The sequence below is a fragment of the Hippocampus bargibanti genome, linkage group LG12, assembly GCF_051943395.1.
Source record: "Hippocampus bargibanti isolate YZ-2025 linkage group LG12, ASM5194339v1, whole genome shotgun sequence".
Taxonomy (NCBI): Eukaryota; Metazoa; Chordata; class Actinopteri; order Syngnathiformes; family Syngnathidae; genus Hippocampus; species Hippocampus bargibanti.
In genome coordinates, this window is record NC_142745.1 from 7867032 (window position 1) to 7884132 (window position 17101).

The window sequence follows — 17101 nt, forward strand, 5'->3', positions numbered from 1 at the left end:
GTTTACCATTTATGTTCAGAATGGATGGATGGTTTACAGTAAGGAGATTTTGTTTTAAATCTCCTTGGAACTTTGCATGTCTTTTTTTACATGAACTTTGGTTTTCCACTGTGTTAAAGAATATGCAGATTGTTCATAGGTGTGATTGTGAGTGGGAATTGTCTCTGTGCCCAATGGCAATCTGTTAAATGTAGCATACTTAAAATTTCATCTGAATTCAAATGATAGATAGATCATGAGCCGCAATGTAATTTCTCCCTGAAATATTTAGACTGTTTTTAGTTAAATTTCAGTTCACAAAAAGTTGTAAATTTCAATTCTGATTTTATAGCACTTTCCCAACTCTGCCCCCCCCCCCCCCCAGAAAAAAAATATACACGATATTTTTAAAATGTGTTTAGTTTTACATTCACTGCACATCACTCCACATAAAAAACCCAACTGCACGTGTTGGAAGCAACAAAATTAATGTAAGATTACGTCAACCTCGCGCGACTGCTAACCTGTCCAATTTCATGACTGTCAAAGATTACGTTATAAAAGTACTGTATGTCGTCATCTATGTCGTTATGAAGTAAATTTTGAAATCGTCACGATTTGCAGCGTGATTACAGGGGCAGACGATTAAAAGTTACACACGTTTTGACTAAACGTTTTGCCTTTTACGATTATTGGCGTCGGGATGATCTATTGAGAGTGTTTGTAAAATCTTATTATAATGCTCGCACTCATTTTGACGAAGAGAAGGCATTGCAGCGTTAGCTAGATGGATGAGAAACAAAATGCAGGCTTTCCACTTGCTAAAAAGCACAAGCTAATTTGGAGATGTCGTGGATTCACTTTCGTAATAAAAAAGAACCATAAACATTTACTTAAAAAAAAACAACTTTTAACCCATAAAGGACTACAGTGCTTTTCGCTAACCTGCCAGTCGACGTCGAGATTGACAAGAGTTCAACGGAGTCGCGTAACAGAAAGAGAATGATCGGTAAGTAATATAGTTGTCCTCCGATTCAAGCAGGAGTAGAGGACCGACACCAGCTCGACCATGACGGGGCTGATCGGATGTTGTTGTTCGCCGCTCGCCCGCGCTCGTCAGGCAGAGCAGGAGGACCAGGAGGAGAGGAATGACCAGGCGTCGGGTGATAAGCACCTGCAGGAAGACGCTACATCTTTCAGCAGTCTTGCCGAAAGTGGAATGCGCACTCCGCAGTGCCGAATCTGCTTCCTAGGCCTAGACATGGTAAATTTTGGTGTGTTTTATTGGAGTGAGTGCATTCTATGTAATCCTGTTTCGTCGGATACTGAATGTACCACAATACTTTTATATTGGAGTGAGTGAAGAGGAGAAATCCAATTGGGTGTCCTGTGTTAATAAGACTGACCTCTAGGGGGCAGCATGTTGCCACGGGTCATCCTGATTAACATTCATCCATCGTGGTCGTGGATGTGCGGTTAGTTGCCTATCCCAACTGACTTGACACAGAAAGCAATATTCACCCTCAACTCATAAAGCAAAATCCAATTAGAGTACAGGGAATGGGGAAAAACAAATTTCAACCTACCATGACAGAAACTGATGAAGATCAATATTGGTACTTTATTAATAGTAAATTAATAAAAACTAGACTTGTAATTTATGATGAATGGCATGAAAGGCTAAAATACGGAATGCATATTGAATGTTTTGAATGATTGGATTGGAATTGAAAAATATAGAACGATATTGAAAAATGTAGAATGTTGTTAAATTATATTGAATGTAATGAATAACTTTTTAAATGTGTCAAGTTACTTAGCTGAATAAGTCAAATTTTAAATGGAAATAGTGTAAATATTTAATGCTGAGTGTAATATGGGAATAATAATAATAATACATTTAATTTCTAAGCACCTTTCAAAACTCTCAAGGACACTTTTCAGTCACAGGATTTGTTTTATGTGGGTGAGCAGCGGCAGCCATTCGCGCCAGCGTTCACTCTACCCGCAATACATTTAACTCACAAGCACCTTTCAGAACACTTAAGGACACTTTACGATTAAAAGAACAATACACGGAACCACGAAACCATAAATTAATGGTAAATAATAAAATAGCTGGTTCAAGTAAACTAAATGGAGGCTCATCTGATCTCACATCATCTCATAGAATAAACATAAGCACCTTTCAAAACTCTCAAGGACACTTTTCAGTCACAGGATTTGTTTTATGTGGGTGAGCAGCGGCAGCCATTCGCGCCAGCGTTCACTCTACCCGCAATACATTTAACTCACAAGCACCTTTCAGAACACTTAAGGACACTTTACGATTAAAAGAACAATACACGGAACCACGAAACCATAAATTAATGGTAAATAATAAAATAGCTGGTTCAAGTAAACTAAATGGAGGCTCATCTGATCTCACATCATCTCATAGAATAAACAATGTTTGATGGAAACGCGGACTCATGGGGAATTTTGGGTTGAAAAAAGGAGATTTTTTTTTGTCAGTGAATATTCTGAAATGAGAAAAATACCGCCCCTTTGGTGAGAATTTGGGGATCATATTGAAACTGGAATGATGTAAATAAGATGAATTGTATGGAAAGAGATACATATAAAAATGTGAGTAAAAATGGGAATACATTTGTGTGAATGCCAATAATGTCATATCAGCATAATCATTTAATGTCCCAGTATTGGTGTATTTATTTTAAAGGAAACTATTCACTTACTGGCACCTTGAGAACATCAAATGGATCATTGCTGACTTCATGTAGGTCCTTTTTGTGTTCTGCAGGGAGAGCTGTTGAGCCCCTGCCGCTGTGACGGCTCTGTACGATTCTCTCACCAGTCTTGCCTTGTTCGTTGGATTGGGGAGACAGGCTCCTGGAACTGTGAGATTTGTCGCTTCAAGTACCAGGTCTTTTCCATTTGCACCAAGAACCCACTGCAGGTATCATAATGTCGACAAACTTATGTTTGGTTAACATGGTCCCCTGTTGGTCAAAGCCAACAAAGCAGGGTCTCCACAAAAAAAGGTAACAAAATAAACAATCTGGAGAATAGTCTTGAAAAGAAGTATAAAATAACGAGAATGAGACTTTCCATTGGACTATGTGTTTGCGCAACTATTTTGCCGCTTGCAACAAGATCTCGGTTTGAGGATTGTGCAATTTTATGATGACTGAGTGACTCCATAAATAGTTTATCGTGTTTATGACCTCTGCATGTGTTTTGTCTGTTTCTGCAGTGGCAACCCATCACTGTGACATTAATTGAAAAGATACAGATTGCAGTCTTCATCCTGAGCTGTCTGTTCCTCATAGGTAGTTTGAGTTGGTTTATGTTGTCAATTGTCAGCCCCTTTGCCGAATTCCAGCGTGAGGATTATATCTTTCAGATATTTGATGGCATGTACGTCTTCATGGACTTTGTTTGTATAGGTACGGCACAACAAATACTGTCATGCAACATTTTCCAAAATCCTTCCACAAATGCAATATTAATCAGAATATTATGTTGAGACACACATGCTATTAGAAAGACAATTTAGGGTTTGACTTAATTTTAATTCATTTTTTTGTAAAATGAGCGCTGTCATTTGATCATTAAAAATTCTAAAGCTCTTGTCACACATTCATGCACATTTCAACAAATATTTGACTTTTAATTATTCCCAAAAACTGATGAATGGCGGGATATTCAGAACTGATAAATGCCTATGTGCTATCGCTTTAATTAAACTCACCTGTGGATGTCGCGATAATTGTACATTTCCTTCACCAGAGGCAGATCACATTGCACCAGGCAAATCAACTACATATATTTCACATGCATCTTTGTGAATCCTTGATGTATGTTTTCGTAATAAAATATTTAACACATTTCTTGCCCTGAATTGAACTCACTTAATTGTTCCTTTTGAAGTAGTTCCAGATTCCCATCCGATAAATAGTATTAACCCTCTTTTCTGCACTCCTACCCTTTGTTCGATATCCATAGGACTTGTAATCAAAGAAGGACCATCTGTTTACCGGATTATAAAGCGCTGGCATACAGTAAATCAGAAGTGGAAAGTGCTCAATTATGAGAAAACGAAAGACGCCAGCAGAAAAGTCGGTGGTGGTGAGGAAAGCACCATGGCAGAACTCTCCGATAATGGGCAGACGAGGCGACGTCCAATGTCTTGCATTAATCTTGATATCAGCAATACTATTTTGAGTATCCTGAATAGGCTAAGGCCCAACAACCCTATCAACCATGAGGTCATCATGAGGGTGGCCACTGTATAGTGCGGTCAGAACCAAACAAATTAACTCTGGTGTTGCAGGCAACATAATTTGTAGGGTTGAATGCACACTAGCACAATTTTGTTTATGTGGCCTGTTTGTGAATGACTGATTACATTGGAGTCTAAAAAAATCAAGACAATTGTTTGTTGAATAAAAGTATTTTAAAGGTTGTCCTAAATCTTATTTTTGTGACTAACATGGTTCTGTTACTTTTATTCTGACCCATCATTGTTGGTCAGCTGTTTTCTGAATTGACATATCTTTTGAAGAAATACTATTGAGTGTATTTGTACTGTCAATTGAATCCAATGAGACATTTGAATTTGCAGAGCTAAATACATCAGATTAAAAAGATCCAAATAAAACTGCCTTGGCACACTGGCCTCATCTTTGCTAAAATTGTAGTTTTTGAATCCATGTGGGCGTAAATAAGATGTAAATATATAAAACACTTGTGCCAGTTATCAATTTGTCCCTCGACAACCACGCACTTTACTTGCATAAGAGAATGGATAAATGCACAAAACAAAAATGAAAAAACTGCATTTCAATCGCCATCAACTATCCAAACATTACTATTAATAAATTTAATATTGTTGATGTCACTTTTATTATAACTAGTAGTCCCGTCTCTTCACAATATTGGTCGCTTACCGATGACGTATGGTGTGCGACGAATGTTTGGAAAATATGCAGACGCAAACGTGACACGAGAGAGTGCATATTGAATACTCGCTTTAGAGAAAACAAACATCCAGAGGAACATCTTTGTTGAAGTCAAGATGAATTCGTCAATGCCGCAAAAGCGTTACTACAGACAGCGAGCGCATTCCAACCCCATGGCGCATCATTCGTTTGACTAGTGAGTGACGTCTTAATTCACTTTATTCAACCATTTCTGAATAACTTCCGCGTCTTTGGAAAAACAGTATTCTTTTTAGTATTCTAATTTTGCATCTCCATACGTGTTCATAAAGATAAAATCATTGCTTTCATCATTGTTTTGTCAGTCCCGTGTGTCCAGAGGAGATGGACTGGTACACGCTGTATCCACAATTCTTTCCTGATGAGCAGTCGAGGGAAGAAACTCCACAAGTTGAATTTGCAGACATTGGGTGTGGATACGGAGGACTCTTAGGTATTTGCGTCTCAGCCATTTAGACATTCTGTCCGTCGACCTTTCTAGGTGTAATTTGTAGCTAATGCATCCTCTCCCAGTGGAGTTATCTCCACTATTTCCAGACAAACTCATGCTGGGCCTGGAGATCCGAGTAAAAGTGTCCGATTTTGTCAAGGATCGTATCAAGTCATTGCGTGAGGTCAATCCAGGAAGCTACCAGAACATTGCCTGCCTTCGCAGCAATGCCATGAAGTATCTTCCCAATTTTTTCAAGAAGGGACAGGTAAGATTTACCTCTAATCAATTTGACAAATTTTACGGATGCAGGTTATCATAAATTGTGCACGAAATGACTACAAATTCTTCAATAGACAAACAAAAATGTCTCCTGAAATGACATTTCGTCTCCATCATACTACAAATGTACAAGTCAGTCATCGCCCACCCCATACTACTAAGAGTTTTCATACAAAAGCCTGTACTCCTGGTGCTGCCAGGGTAACGGAAGTAAGCTGTCAAAAAAATAAATAAATCTGGTAACATTAAAAAAAAAATTCTCAACAAAGAAGTGATTTATGTCGGAGATCATACCATCAGCTGAGAGTACCAGTACATTAGCTCAAGATACTATCCGGTTCCCTTGGATGTTAAAATGGTTATTAAATTACACAATGATGGTATTGTGACACGGTGGATTAAAAACTCACCTCAAATGGCATGAGGGAGTATTATATCGAAAGCAGTGGTTAAGTACAACTAAACCTACATTCCTCTGTAGCAACATTAAAGGACAACCGACGTCTCCGGACAAGTTGTGTCCATAATTTGTAAAACGTCTTCAAATGACTTCTACTGAGCGTATTTTCCAAACGTTCCACCGCATATAGCTATATTTTACGTTTTAAGACTCGCACTGATTATTCCGGATGTCTTGTTTTTGAGTTGGCGACGAGTCCGTACGTTACGTCACTGAAAGAACGCCCCTGACTGAAAAAAAGGACACATTGTAGCAGTCCTTCCATCACGTCAATGCATTTTGCTCTACTTTGGTCTGAAAACGTCGTGTAGGACCACAAAGAGGCAGAAGAGGGCGACAAAGCTCCATATAAGGAATTAATCAACCTGTGGAAACGGGCTGATTAATTCCTTACACGGCTGTGTCGCCATGTTCTGCCTTTTTTGGGTGCGACATTTCCCACCCCTGATGCCTCAAAATGACACAGAATAAATGATTTAATCAATTGCAAACATGTACGCTTTCTTCTTCAGAACTATTTGATTCATATTCATAACTGGAAGAGTAACAAGCAAGCATATTCTCCGAATCTGAAGCCATTGTTTTGATTCTCGAGCAAGGCAAGACGTCTTGCCGTGACACCACGAACATGGGGGCGGGACCTTCTGAAACTGGCCACTTCCGGTTTCAAATAGAAGTACTTTTTAGACACTTTAAGTCATTTTTATTGGTGTTTTGCATTTGACTAAAAATATCATACTGCGTGTTTTGGGTATTTTAGATGCTATAAAACGTTTTTCTGATGTCAGTTAGGAAACAAAAAAAGTGACGTCGGTTGTCCTTTAAGTACATCTGTCAAGTTTGGACCACTATAAAGTATCGTAGAACTAATATACAGTGTTAAGTTAATACCTCTCTGCCAAATTCAACTAAAACTCAACAGGAGGAATACATAAGAAAGAAGAAAGTGTGACATAGTCCAATAACAATATAGTTGACAGAATCCTGTGCTCCCATGGATGGCTCAGAAGGATTGGTAGATGGCCACTGTGTACTAAAAGGCCGAAATGTCGGCAAGAAACTTAAAGAGTGATCTTTTGGGGCATTAATAATGGATAATAGCCAGGTGACTGGAGTGGTTAAATTGTACAGATCAAAGGTTACATTGGTGGAAACAGGTTTGAAATTGATCTGTATAAAATGACAGATTACAACATATTTTTCTTTCAAGATGTTGTGTCGGTATTTGGACACCAGTGCTCTTAACACGGTGGTTTTGTTCAAAAAGTCCTCCTTATTCTAGAAACTAAGATACTTATTGATGAAAAAAAACTTTGACTGTCCACTGGATATTGTACTAACTAAGGAATTGATCCAGAACAGTACGTTTGATTTGAAAAACGGTACGCATTACCAGTTACCATCTTTCCCATTCTTGTTGCACTATGTATGGAATTCTTCACGACCGGATTTAAAGCATTTTATGGTCTATTGCCAAGGTTACGATGATGTCATAGATGCTTTGTTTATATAACAAGCCCCATTATTCAATCCGTGTGAAGCAGATTTGAATGTGGTGACGGTTCAGCATAATCAAGAGTGCCTTTTAACCTTTAAAATGTATTGTAACTGCAGCGTGATCAATTACCGGTATGTTTGTTTGCCCTGCTGGTTCATGACTGCAGCGCAGCTCTCAAGGACACGTATATGGGCTGATTATTTACATTAGTGTCACATGGCATGAGTTATTATGACATATTCAGCGAAAACTCCAAAGTCGTATATAATTCATTTTACATGAAATTTTGGTACTCTGTCTCCATTATGAAAGACAGAGTAATGTGTTTAACATGTCCATGTACTAGCCCGTGTTTTAAGTTGTTTGTTTTTTTTTGCAAACTTCGTACAATTACAAAAATATCAGAAAGTTTGAAATAACAAAATTGCATCTATGGAACCAAATAAAACCTAAATTACTCATTTTGAGGACATGGTGGAAAAGAGGATTGTTCAAGGTGAGTGTCAGGGGTGCCGATAAAGCGCTGGTCACACCTCTGACAATGTTTTTCCTTTCCACGAGGGGGCAGCATTTGCCTTTTGTCCATGTTAGCGCTTTGTTACAGCTTAAGCGCTATATAAATCAATATGTATGTACTGTATTGTATTTTTTACAGCTCCCCCATTTCAAGCTCAGATAACTCCAGATCCATATAACTTAGGAATTAACTCTTTTTTTCTGATGAAAGAAGAGTCTAAGGTTTCTAACGCTGTATTGAATGTTGATGTAGAAACTAAAATTGCTGTGGGCACTGCAATTTGAGTGAAAATGACAAAAACCCTGACGCTGGAGTGGACACATTTTTGCATATGTCCGGCAGTGAATGAGTTAACATGCCTAGGTTTAATAAAGACCGAACAACAATTGTCGCTCTTTTCCTTTATTTTCTAACTTGGAAACAGTACGCAATGTTTTTGTTTTCCTATCTCACTTCCAGCACTGAGCCCCCAGAGGCTATTCCAATGCCCGGTGATTAACTTCCCATCTTTCTCGACATACCTGACATCATTTTTCAATATATGGACGAGGGGGATTGTTTGAATTTTATTTAATGGATCTGGCAGACTAATATCAACACACTGTGTGTTTCACATGATAAAGTACAGGCAACTATAAATGGAAATTCCAGTTTGCAATCAGCCGTGTATAACAACCAATAACCAAGTCTTATGGCTGCCGTGTTTAAAAGGTTACATTGTATAATATGAAGGCGCGTGTACACGTGTGTGACGTACAGTAGATTCAAAGTTCAATCGCCTAGCTCACTTTAGGATTTCTATTTTTCTTTCTTTTCAGCTTAGTAAAATGTTCTTCCTTTTCCCGGATCCTCATTTTAAGAAGACCAAACACAAATGGAGGATCATCAGTCCCACGTTATTAGCAGAGTATGCCTACACACTGAGAGTCGGGGTATGTACAACACAAATCAAAACAGTGTAAACTCTCAGTCATACAGGAGTGGTCCATCGATGAAAAGGTTTCTTCAGCCGTCAACTAAAATAACTACCAGCACAATTTTAATTTGCTGACGAAGCTTTTCAGATGAGTAGCGTTCAACACCTTCAAAAAAAGTACAGATGACGGCTGAAGAAACCGTCTCATCGAAACACAAATCAAAGCAGAGTCACGTAGCATTATTACAGTTTACACAAAAACGGTGGAGTGCCAACGTTTGTTTTTCAAAACATTGGACACCTTAGATGACAATTGCTGAAAACACATTGACTAAGAGCCATATCCAATTGTGGAGACAGAACCCAAAATAGTTTTTTGCCCTTTCATTTTTCCATATTTTTAGGGCGTAGAACAAAGGAGGCTCAGTGCTCACCTGGGCGTTCACCCCTCCGTCACTAAAATAGCTTGTGCTGCCCTACCACCATAGTTAAAAGTCCAGCATGGGTCACTTTCCACCCCCCACAGTGTAATTTGTACAACTAGCGCATGGTTTTAATTAGCTAGCTATCCCCCTATTAGTGATACAAAAGAATATTCAATCAAGTTCAAAGCATCATGTCATCAGCCCATTTTTAAATCGTAATTAATGATGTCTGCGCAGGACCTGTATTGCGGTTTGTTTGTGATGATGTCACACACAAATCCTATTATCTTAAAGTAATAATATTACTATTAAATGTGTCTGGATGCACTGTGAAGTCAAATATCTGTTATAATGTGGCCTCCATGCCTTCCCTCCAGTCACCAATTCTTTGCTTATAACAGAGAAGTTGCTTCGTTTTCTATTAAAATTTGTTGTTTTACTTTATCAAGAACGTGTGTGTGCGTGCACATGTTGCGCAATGTCTACCAGGACCTTCTCTTTTGAGCCAGCCATAACCGTGTTGGTGTGTTGTGACGGCTGTCATAGAAGTCTTCTTACCCAACTTAGCCCAACAGTATTTATAGAGCATTTTCACAACCGTTATTTCATACAAAGTATAAAAAAAACCTAATTCAAAAGCCGGTTAAAACAATAAATTCAGAACATAAAAGTAGTCAAAACGCTGAAATGTAATACAGTGTCATGCTGAGTCAAAAGCCACTTACATAAAGTTACAGTTCTCCCGCCAAAACACAAATTACAGTTAATGAGTGACAGATAAAGCGTGTCCATTTTTTTAAAATCTCAGCTTCCCAGCGGGAGTGGGGGAAATAAAAGTGAGCTAAAGTGCAGTGTGGTGTGGTAATGTGTGCCATGACTGAGTTTTCTAAGAAGTCCTTGTTCTAGTAAAGCTATCTGTGCAGTCTCCAGTGTAAACCGCAGTGACATTAGGGGATTAACCTCTGTGTTGTCTCTGGGTTATTTTTATCGCCCTGCCATGGGTCGTTGCGCTGCACGTATGATGAAACCTTGAGATGCAATTTGCGCCTAATGTTTAATAAGTGTGCTTGGGCCACAGACCTCTCTGACAGGGTTGAAAAACCTTCATTTGGATCTGTACAAAGTTGTACACCACAAAATATGAAAACATAAATAATTTACCCTCTCCTCTGGAATTGTTTTGTGCATAAAAAAATAATATTTAAAGGACAACCGACGTCTCCGGACAAGTTGTGTCCATAATTTGTAAAATGGCTTCGACTGAGCGTATTTTACAAAGATTCCACGGCATATAGCTATATTTTACGTTTTAAGACTTGCGCTGAATATTCAGGAAGTGTTGTTTTTGAGTTGGTGACTAGTCCGTACGTGACGTCACTAAAGGACCGCCCCTGACCGTAAAAAAGTCACGTCAATGTATTTTGCTCTACTTGTTTGGTCTGGGGACCTCGTGTTGCACCCAAAAGCCGCCAGAAGGCCAGAAGAGGGCGTCCAAGCACCATATAAGGAATTTATCAGCCTGTGGAAACTGAAGTGGCCACAGGAGGTCACCATTTTGTGCCTCTTTTTTTGGGTGAGAGATTTTCCCCCAATGTTGCCTCAAAATGGCACAAATAAATTCTTTAATCGATTACAAACATGTATGCTTTCCTCTTCAGAACTATTTGAATCATATTCATAACTGGATGTGGAACAAGAAAGCATATTCTCCGAATCTGAAGCCATTGTTTTGATTCTCCAGCAATGCAAGACGTCTTGGCGTGACGTCACGAACTGGAGGCGGGACTCTCTGAAAATGCCCAATTCGCAGCTCAATTTTGGTGTTTTGCTTTGGGTATTTTAGATGCTATAAAACGTTTTTCTGATGTCAGTTGAAAAACAAAAAAGTTATGTCGGTTGTCCTTTAAGCTCATGATACACAGATGGTAAAACACAGTTTGTAAAAGATGACTGGAAACTATATTAATCCAAGTTCACACCAAACGTGTTAGCTTGCTTTTTTTTATTGATCCCTCTGCATCTCTCTTTAGGGCCTGGTTTACACCATTACAGACGTGGAGGAGGTCCACCTTTGGATGGTGAAGCACTTCAACGAACATCCATTGTTTATACGGGTCTCAGATGAAGAGCTGGTACGTGGAGCATTTGGAAGGAGGGAGTGGGGGGGGGGTCCACTTTGTGTTTGCAGCTTGCACACAACTGTATTTGTTTTCTGTCTGCTTCACAGAGGTCACTTTTTTCACTGTGTCCCAATTTTCTTTGAGGGGTTTAAGTGAAAATTTTAGTCAGTAAGATAGTTAAAATAAGTATAGTTTATTTAATGATTAATGTTTTTTTTTTCCGCCATCCTCACTATCCATTTTTGTGGTGGACCTGAACCAAACCGTGATGGAAGAATACAGGATTGATTTGATGACGGCCATCTAGAAATGTCCTAGCACCTCCTGTGGCAGGCCAGCAGCCTCAGGAAGTACAGTTCAGAGATTTAAGTGCCTCATCCACGCAATGTCATCTCTAATAATATAATAATATGATAATCATAATAATAAATTCCATTTATAAGCGCCTTTCAAAACTCTCAAGGTCACTTTACAGTCACAGGATAAGTTTTCTGTGGGTGAGCACCCGGAAGTAACCCAAATAGATAGATATCTAATAGCTAGCTAATAGCTAGCTAGATAGATATCTAATAGCTAGCTAGATAGATATCTAATAGCTAGCTAATAGCTAGCTAGATAGATATCTAATAGCTAATAGCTAGCAAGATAGATATCTAATAGCTAGCTAATAGCTAGCTAGATAGATACAGTAAAGTCTCGTTATATGGATATCGGATATATCGATAGTACCGGTTATATCGATACTATTTCTATGCACGCACGGAGAAAATTACATGCAAACAGGGTCGGATATATCGATAGTCCCGGTTATATCGATATTTTTTCGGACTCCCTTGAATATCGATATAACGAGACTTTACTGTATCTAATAGCTAGCTAATAGCTAGCGAGATAGATAGCCAGCCACCCAGACAGTTATATAGCTAATAGATAACCAGCTAAATAGCTAGCTAGCCACCCATATAGCTACTAGATTGTGAGGCTCGTGGACCAGATTGAGAATTGCGCTAAGTTTGAGTTGACCGTACACTGTCCGATGGATGCTAATGAACAAAGTTGGCTATAGTTCATTTTTAAAATGGCTTGTCGCGGCTTGGAATTAAGCGGATTTATGTGGTGACAGGAGATCTCTACAATAGCGTAAGTAGCTTTTAGGGGCAGTGCAAAACATTTCCAAACAAATGTGGGCACATCGTGTCATCTCATTTTAAGGTTTATTCAATGCACAGGTGTGTCTGTGTCTCATCAAATGATTGGTTTCTGCAGGTGGATGATGTCATCATTTCTCGACTGGGTGTGTGCACAGAGGAGGGAAAGAAAGTGCAGCGCAACGGAGGGAAGAACTTTTGTGCTATTTTCCGGCGGATTGAAGATCCAATATTGGTCCAAACCGTACAGACATTAAACAAAACACAATAACGGATTTTTGCTGATCTTATTGTAACTTGGATGATTCAACAGAAGTGATGCTTTGAAAGGCATGTGATGGATGTCTTCTTTAATTTTTGCGATATGACAATGTCATGTGGCATGGTTTGTGCCCTGTTTTTATAGTTATTATAAAAATAACTTTATTTTGTTTTCTTTTTACGATGCTCTTTTGTTTCCTGTGAATCATCCTGTCAAAGACAACCCCATATATCATGGAAACATGGTACACACAGTGACAATAATAAATAGAGCTGCTACATCTGAAAAGCACAATTCTATGTTCTTGACTGGCTCTCATATAAATATCTATCTAGTTATCTAGCTAGCTCACTATATAGCTAGCTAGCTATCTAGGGGATTCTAGATGGATAGATAGATAGATAGATAGATAGATAGATAGATAGATAGATAGATAGATAGATAGATCTATCTATATATACATTATATATAATCACGCCATGCACGGGTGCGACTTTCTATTTTTAGCAATGGCTTCTTCATTGGTCCTGCTGTAGAGATGTAATCTCAGGCGGCGTCAGATTGTGGTTCAAATGATAACTGGAAACGAGCATGGGCATGAAAATAGTATTTGTTTTGCATGTTGCAGAGCAAGAGCTTTTCTGACACTCGCTCGACTGCCCGTCAGTCTGTGACATGATTCTCAGTTTTATGAACTCATCAGTTAATTTGTGCACTTTCTCAACCCTTTTCATGAGTATGGAAGTATTTGCCGCTGCAGGGGATGTGATTAGAAACAGGACAGCACTTGCCTCAAACAATTGAAGATGAAAATGAATCGAAAAATACACCTTGTGGTTTTTGCTCAATCTTGACACTTAAACGTATTAATTAATTTGCTCATATGAATGTGCGGCTATCTAGAAGAAAAAGCTTTGTCCTGACCCGTTTCCAGTACTTTTGTCATGTTCTTGTACATTCTGCTCAGTCGTGTTCATTTATTAAATTACGTTATAAATTCATGAATGTCAAAATAGTTCAAAACGGTCAATCAGGGTTTGACTGACAACCAGTGACGACCGGGCTCTTCCCCTCATCTCACTTCAAGTCAGTGATAATTTGTGCTAGCTCACCATTATCGTTATTTGACATTTTGAGGCAATAAGGGGGGGGGGGAAATATAGCACTAAAAAAGAGGCAGAAAATTGCGACAAAGCTCCGTGTAAGGAATTAATCAGCCCGTTTCCACAGGCTGATTAATTCCTTACACGGACCTTTGTCGCCCTCTTCTGCCTCTTTTTGGTGCAACACAAAGTTTTCAGACCAAACAAGTACAGCAAAATGCATTGACGTGAAGGAAGGACTGCTACAATGTGTCCTTTTTTTCGGTCAGGGGCGTTCCTTCAGTGACGTAGGGTGAGGACTCGTCACCAACTCAAAAACAAGACTTCCAGAATATTCATCGCGAGTCTTAAAACGTAAAATATAGCTATATGCGGTGGAATCTTTGTAAAATACGCTCAGCAGAAGTCATTTGAAGCCATTTTACAAATTATGGACACAACTTGTCCAGAGACGTCGGTTGTCCTTTAAGCATATCATAGGTGAGAAGTTAAAGACGCTATGATTTTAGCCCTTTTCCCCATTGCTGTTTTTGTGCAAACTTAGCCAAGATGCCTTGACCTTGTTTCTTCTACATCACAGGTGTCAAAGTCAAGGCCCGGGGGATGAATCCGGCCCACCATACCATTTTGTTCGGCCCTCACACTAACTAGTGAAATACCATAATGCTAGCTAAAGTACCAACACAAAATTCTAATTGTTGTATATAAACCACAAAACAGCCCCAAACTCGCATTCGCCGTATTTCGAAACTAATTTGTCTTTGCCTCTTCTCCATCCCCATGCTCTTATCATCATGAAGGAAATGGTGTTATTTCTTAATCATACGTAACCGCCATCATGAGGCCATAGACCTCATTAGACTGCTTGCCCCAAAGGCGATTATGGGATTTCACATTGCTCCCTCTAATCTTTCAGGTCAAGTTTCAGGTCATAACGGTAATAGTCTGCTTATCTTTGACCCCCTGTTGTTGTTATTAGATGAAATCAAGGACCAGCATATGTATGTTGGAAGAGAATTGGAATGTCTGATGGACAGCAGTAATTGTTTGAAAGTCGCAACATTTCTCGAGTCTTTACACCTGCAGCTCATGACATCCTGCATGCCCCATTATTTAAGTCACACGCTATCAGCTGACCGAGACAGACACCAAAGCGGTCTTGTTCTGTACTTTTTTTTTCCCTCCTTTGATGCCGTAAGAGTCCTCAAAGGATTGAAATCCGCCCCAGTCAGCCTTTACATCTGTCTAAACTAAACATGCAGTGGATAGAAAATGCGGTCAGATTCAGAAAACAATCAGAGTTTCAGAAATTATCTCATCACATTAAACATTTTTTTAAACTCATTTTCACATTTTCTGCAGTCATGAGTTCATATAGTGTCTATAATAAATTTGATATCTTCATTATTATTCATGCACAGTGAACAACTTAAAAAAACATTAATTTTGACAATTTTCAAGTGAAAAGGACGTCACATGTAACCAGGTCAAGTAATGACCAATCACAAATCAAGTTGCGAACGTCACTTGAAAATATTCATTTTTTTTAACTGCTGAAAATTACTCAACCTATGCCTTTAATTAAAAAATCTCGTTGAACCCTCATTAGCCGCAGGGGACAGGGACCAGATGGGCAAAAGAATCGTGAGAAGCCGCGTATGATTGACAGCCATTTAAATGCAAACATATAATCGCAATATAAACAAACATTCACTACTTTAAAACATTAAACATGTTCAAATCCATTATTATGCTGATTTTTTTTCCATCAGATGAACCAAAAAGTAACAAAAAATACATCACATTTTGTATGAATCACTGCAAGACTCCATAATTGCAAAATGATACGTGCTCTCAAGGTGTCAGATTGGATTGCAATTTATGTACACAACCCCGACGCATTTTCAACTAGAATTAACTTGGCATGAGCACAACACTATGCATCACCAGAAAAAGCACCATGTGCACCGTATCGCATGGTCTTTGGAGTATATCATGCCCTGGGCTGTTTTTCTTCAGCTGGAACAGGGGCTTTCGTCAAGGTAGAGGAGATTATGTACAGGTCCAAATAGCGCAAAACCCTTCAGCTGTCTGTGGAGGGAAAAAAAAGCTCAAGATGAAGAGGAATTTCACCTTTTAGCATGACATTGACCTCATGTGTGCATCCCAATTAACAATGGAATGTTTTCGCTCAAAAAAACAGGTTTGGATTGGCTCATACAGACCCTAGACCTAAATCCAGTTGATTTGTTGTCAAATGTTCTTATATCGACATGCACCATGCTGATACTCGTACCACAAAACTGTCAGTAAAGTAAAAGATTGAACCAAACATTAGTTTCAGCATATGTGCAGCTTTTGTCAAGAATGTGACTTGCTACTTGGAACTAGCCTAATGCCGAACAGCCCTTAACTCATTCACTGCCATTCCCGAATTTATTTGGGAATTGAAAATATGACGTAGAGCGCCATTCCTGAATGTGCTCGCGTTTTATTTTTTTCTTGTTTGTTTACCGATAAAGCGCTGGCCATGGCCTCTAGCAATGTTTGTTCCTTTCCACCAGGGGGCAGCATTTCCCTTTTTTCCATGTTAGCACTTTGTTACAACTTCAGTTGCATTGTGTTTTGGAGAGCCGCCCTCATTTCAAGATCATATAACTCCAGACCCGTATAATTTAGGAATTAACTTTTTTTTCTGATGAAAGAAGAGAGTTAAAGGTTTCTTATGCTGCATTGAATGTTTATATAGTCCTAAAACTCAATATTCTGTGGGTCCTGCAATTTGAGTGACAATGACAAAAACTCTGGCACTAGACTGGACACATTTTTGCACATCTGGCAGTGAATGAGTTAAAATAACGCGAATATTCTTGCAAGAATTTCAAACGTCAATCACCACGTTTAGTTTATGATGCAACATGAACGTCTTTTTGCCAAATTGGTCTTGACACAACACTA

The 17101-nt window shown here is 38.9% G+C and overlaps 2 protein-coding genes across 3 annotated transcripts; both read left to right on the top strand.

The window, feature by feature from the left end:
- The first annotated feature begins 1024 nt into the window (after positions 1-1024).
- LOC148890280 (E3 ubiquitin-protein ligase MARCHF9-like) lies at positions 1025-4474 on the top strand. Of its 2 annotated transcripts, none has more exons than XM_089010501.1 (4): positions 1025-1243; positions 2783-2938; positions 3236-3428; positions 3988-4474. In XM_089010501.1, exons 1-4 carry the CDS (start codon positions 1049-1051, stop codon positions 4275-4277), a joined length of 834 nt encoding a protein of 277 aa, XP_088866627.1. In that variant the 5' UTR covers positions 1025-1048; the 3' UTR covers positions 4278-4474. The 2 variants fall into 2 exon arrangements, with proteins under 2 accessions (XP_088866627.1, XP_088866628.1); XM_089010502.1 differs by having other exon boundaries at positions 3236-3311.
- A 481-nt stretch (positions 4475-4955) lies between these two features.
- Positions 4956-13328, top strand: mettl1 (methyltransferase 1, tRNA methylguanosine). Its single transcript, XM_089010462.1, has 6 exons — positions 4956-5139; positions 5288-5415; positions 5496-5680; positions 8988-9101; positions 11541-11642; positions 12897-13328. Exons 1-6 carry the CDS (start codon positions 5060-5062, stop codon positions 13047-13049), a joined length of 762 nt encoding a protein of 253 aa, XP_088866588.1. The 5' UTR covers positions 4956-5059; the 3' UTR covers positions 13050-13328.
- The last annotated feature ends 3773 nt before the right edge of the window (positions 13329-17101 follow it).

Excerpts from the sequence above, each read along its gene's own strand:
- LOC148890280 (XM_089010501.1), top strand. The coding sequence starts at position 1,049 with ATGACGGGGCTGATCGGATGTTGTTGTTCGCCGCTCGCCCGCGCTCGT. Across the intron at positions 2,939-3,235 it reads GCACCAAGAACCCACTGCAG|TGGCAACCCATCACTGTGAC; the intron begins GTATCATAATGT and ends CTGTTTCTGCAG. Across the intron at positions 3,429-3,987 it reads CATGGACTTTGTTTGTATAG|GACTTGTAATCAAAGAAGGA; the intron begins GTACGGCACAAC and ends CGATATCCATAG.
- mettl1 (XM_089010462.1), top strand. The coding sequence starts at position 5,060 with ATGAATTCGTCAATGCCGCAAAAGCGTTACTACAGACAGCGAGCGCAT. Across the intron at positions 5,416-5,495 it reads TGGATACGGAGGACTCTTAG|TGGAGTTATCTCCACTATTT; the intron begins GTATTTGCGTCT and ends ATCCTCTCCCAG. Across the intron at positions 5,681-8,987 it reads ATTTTTTCAAGAAGGGACAG|CTTAGTAAAATGTTCTTCCT; the intron begins GTAAGATTTACC and ends CTTTCTTTTCAG.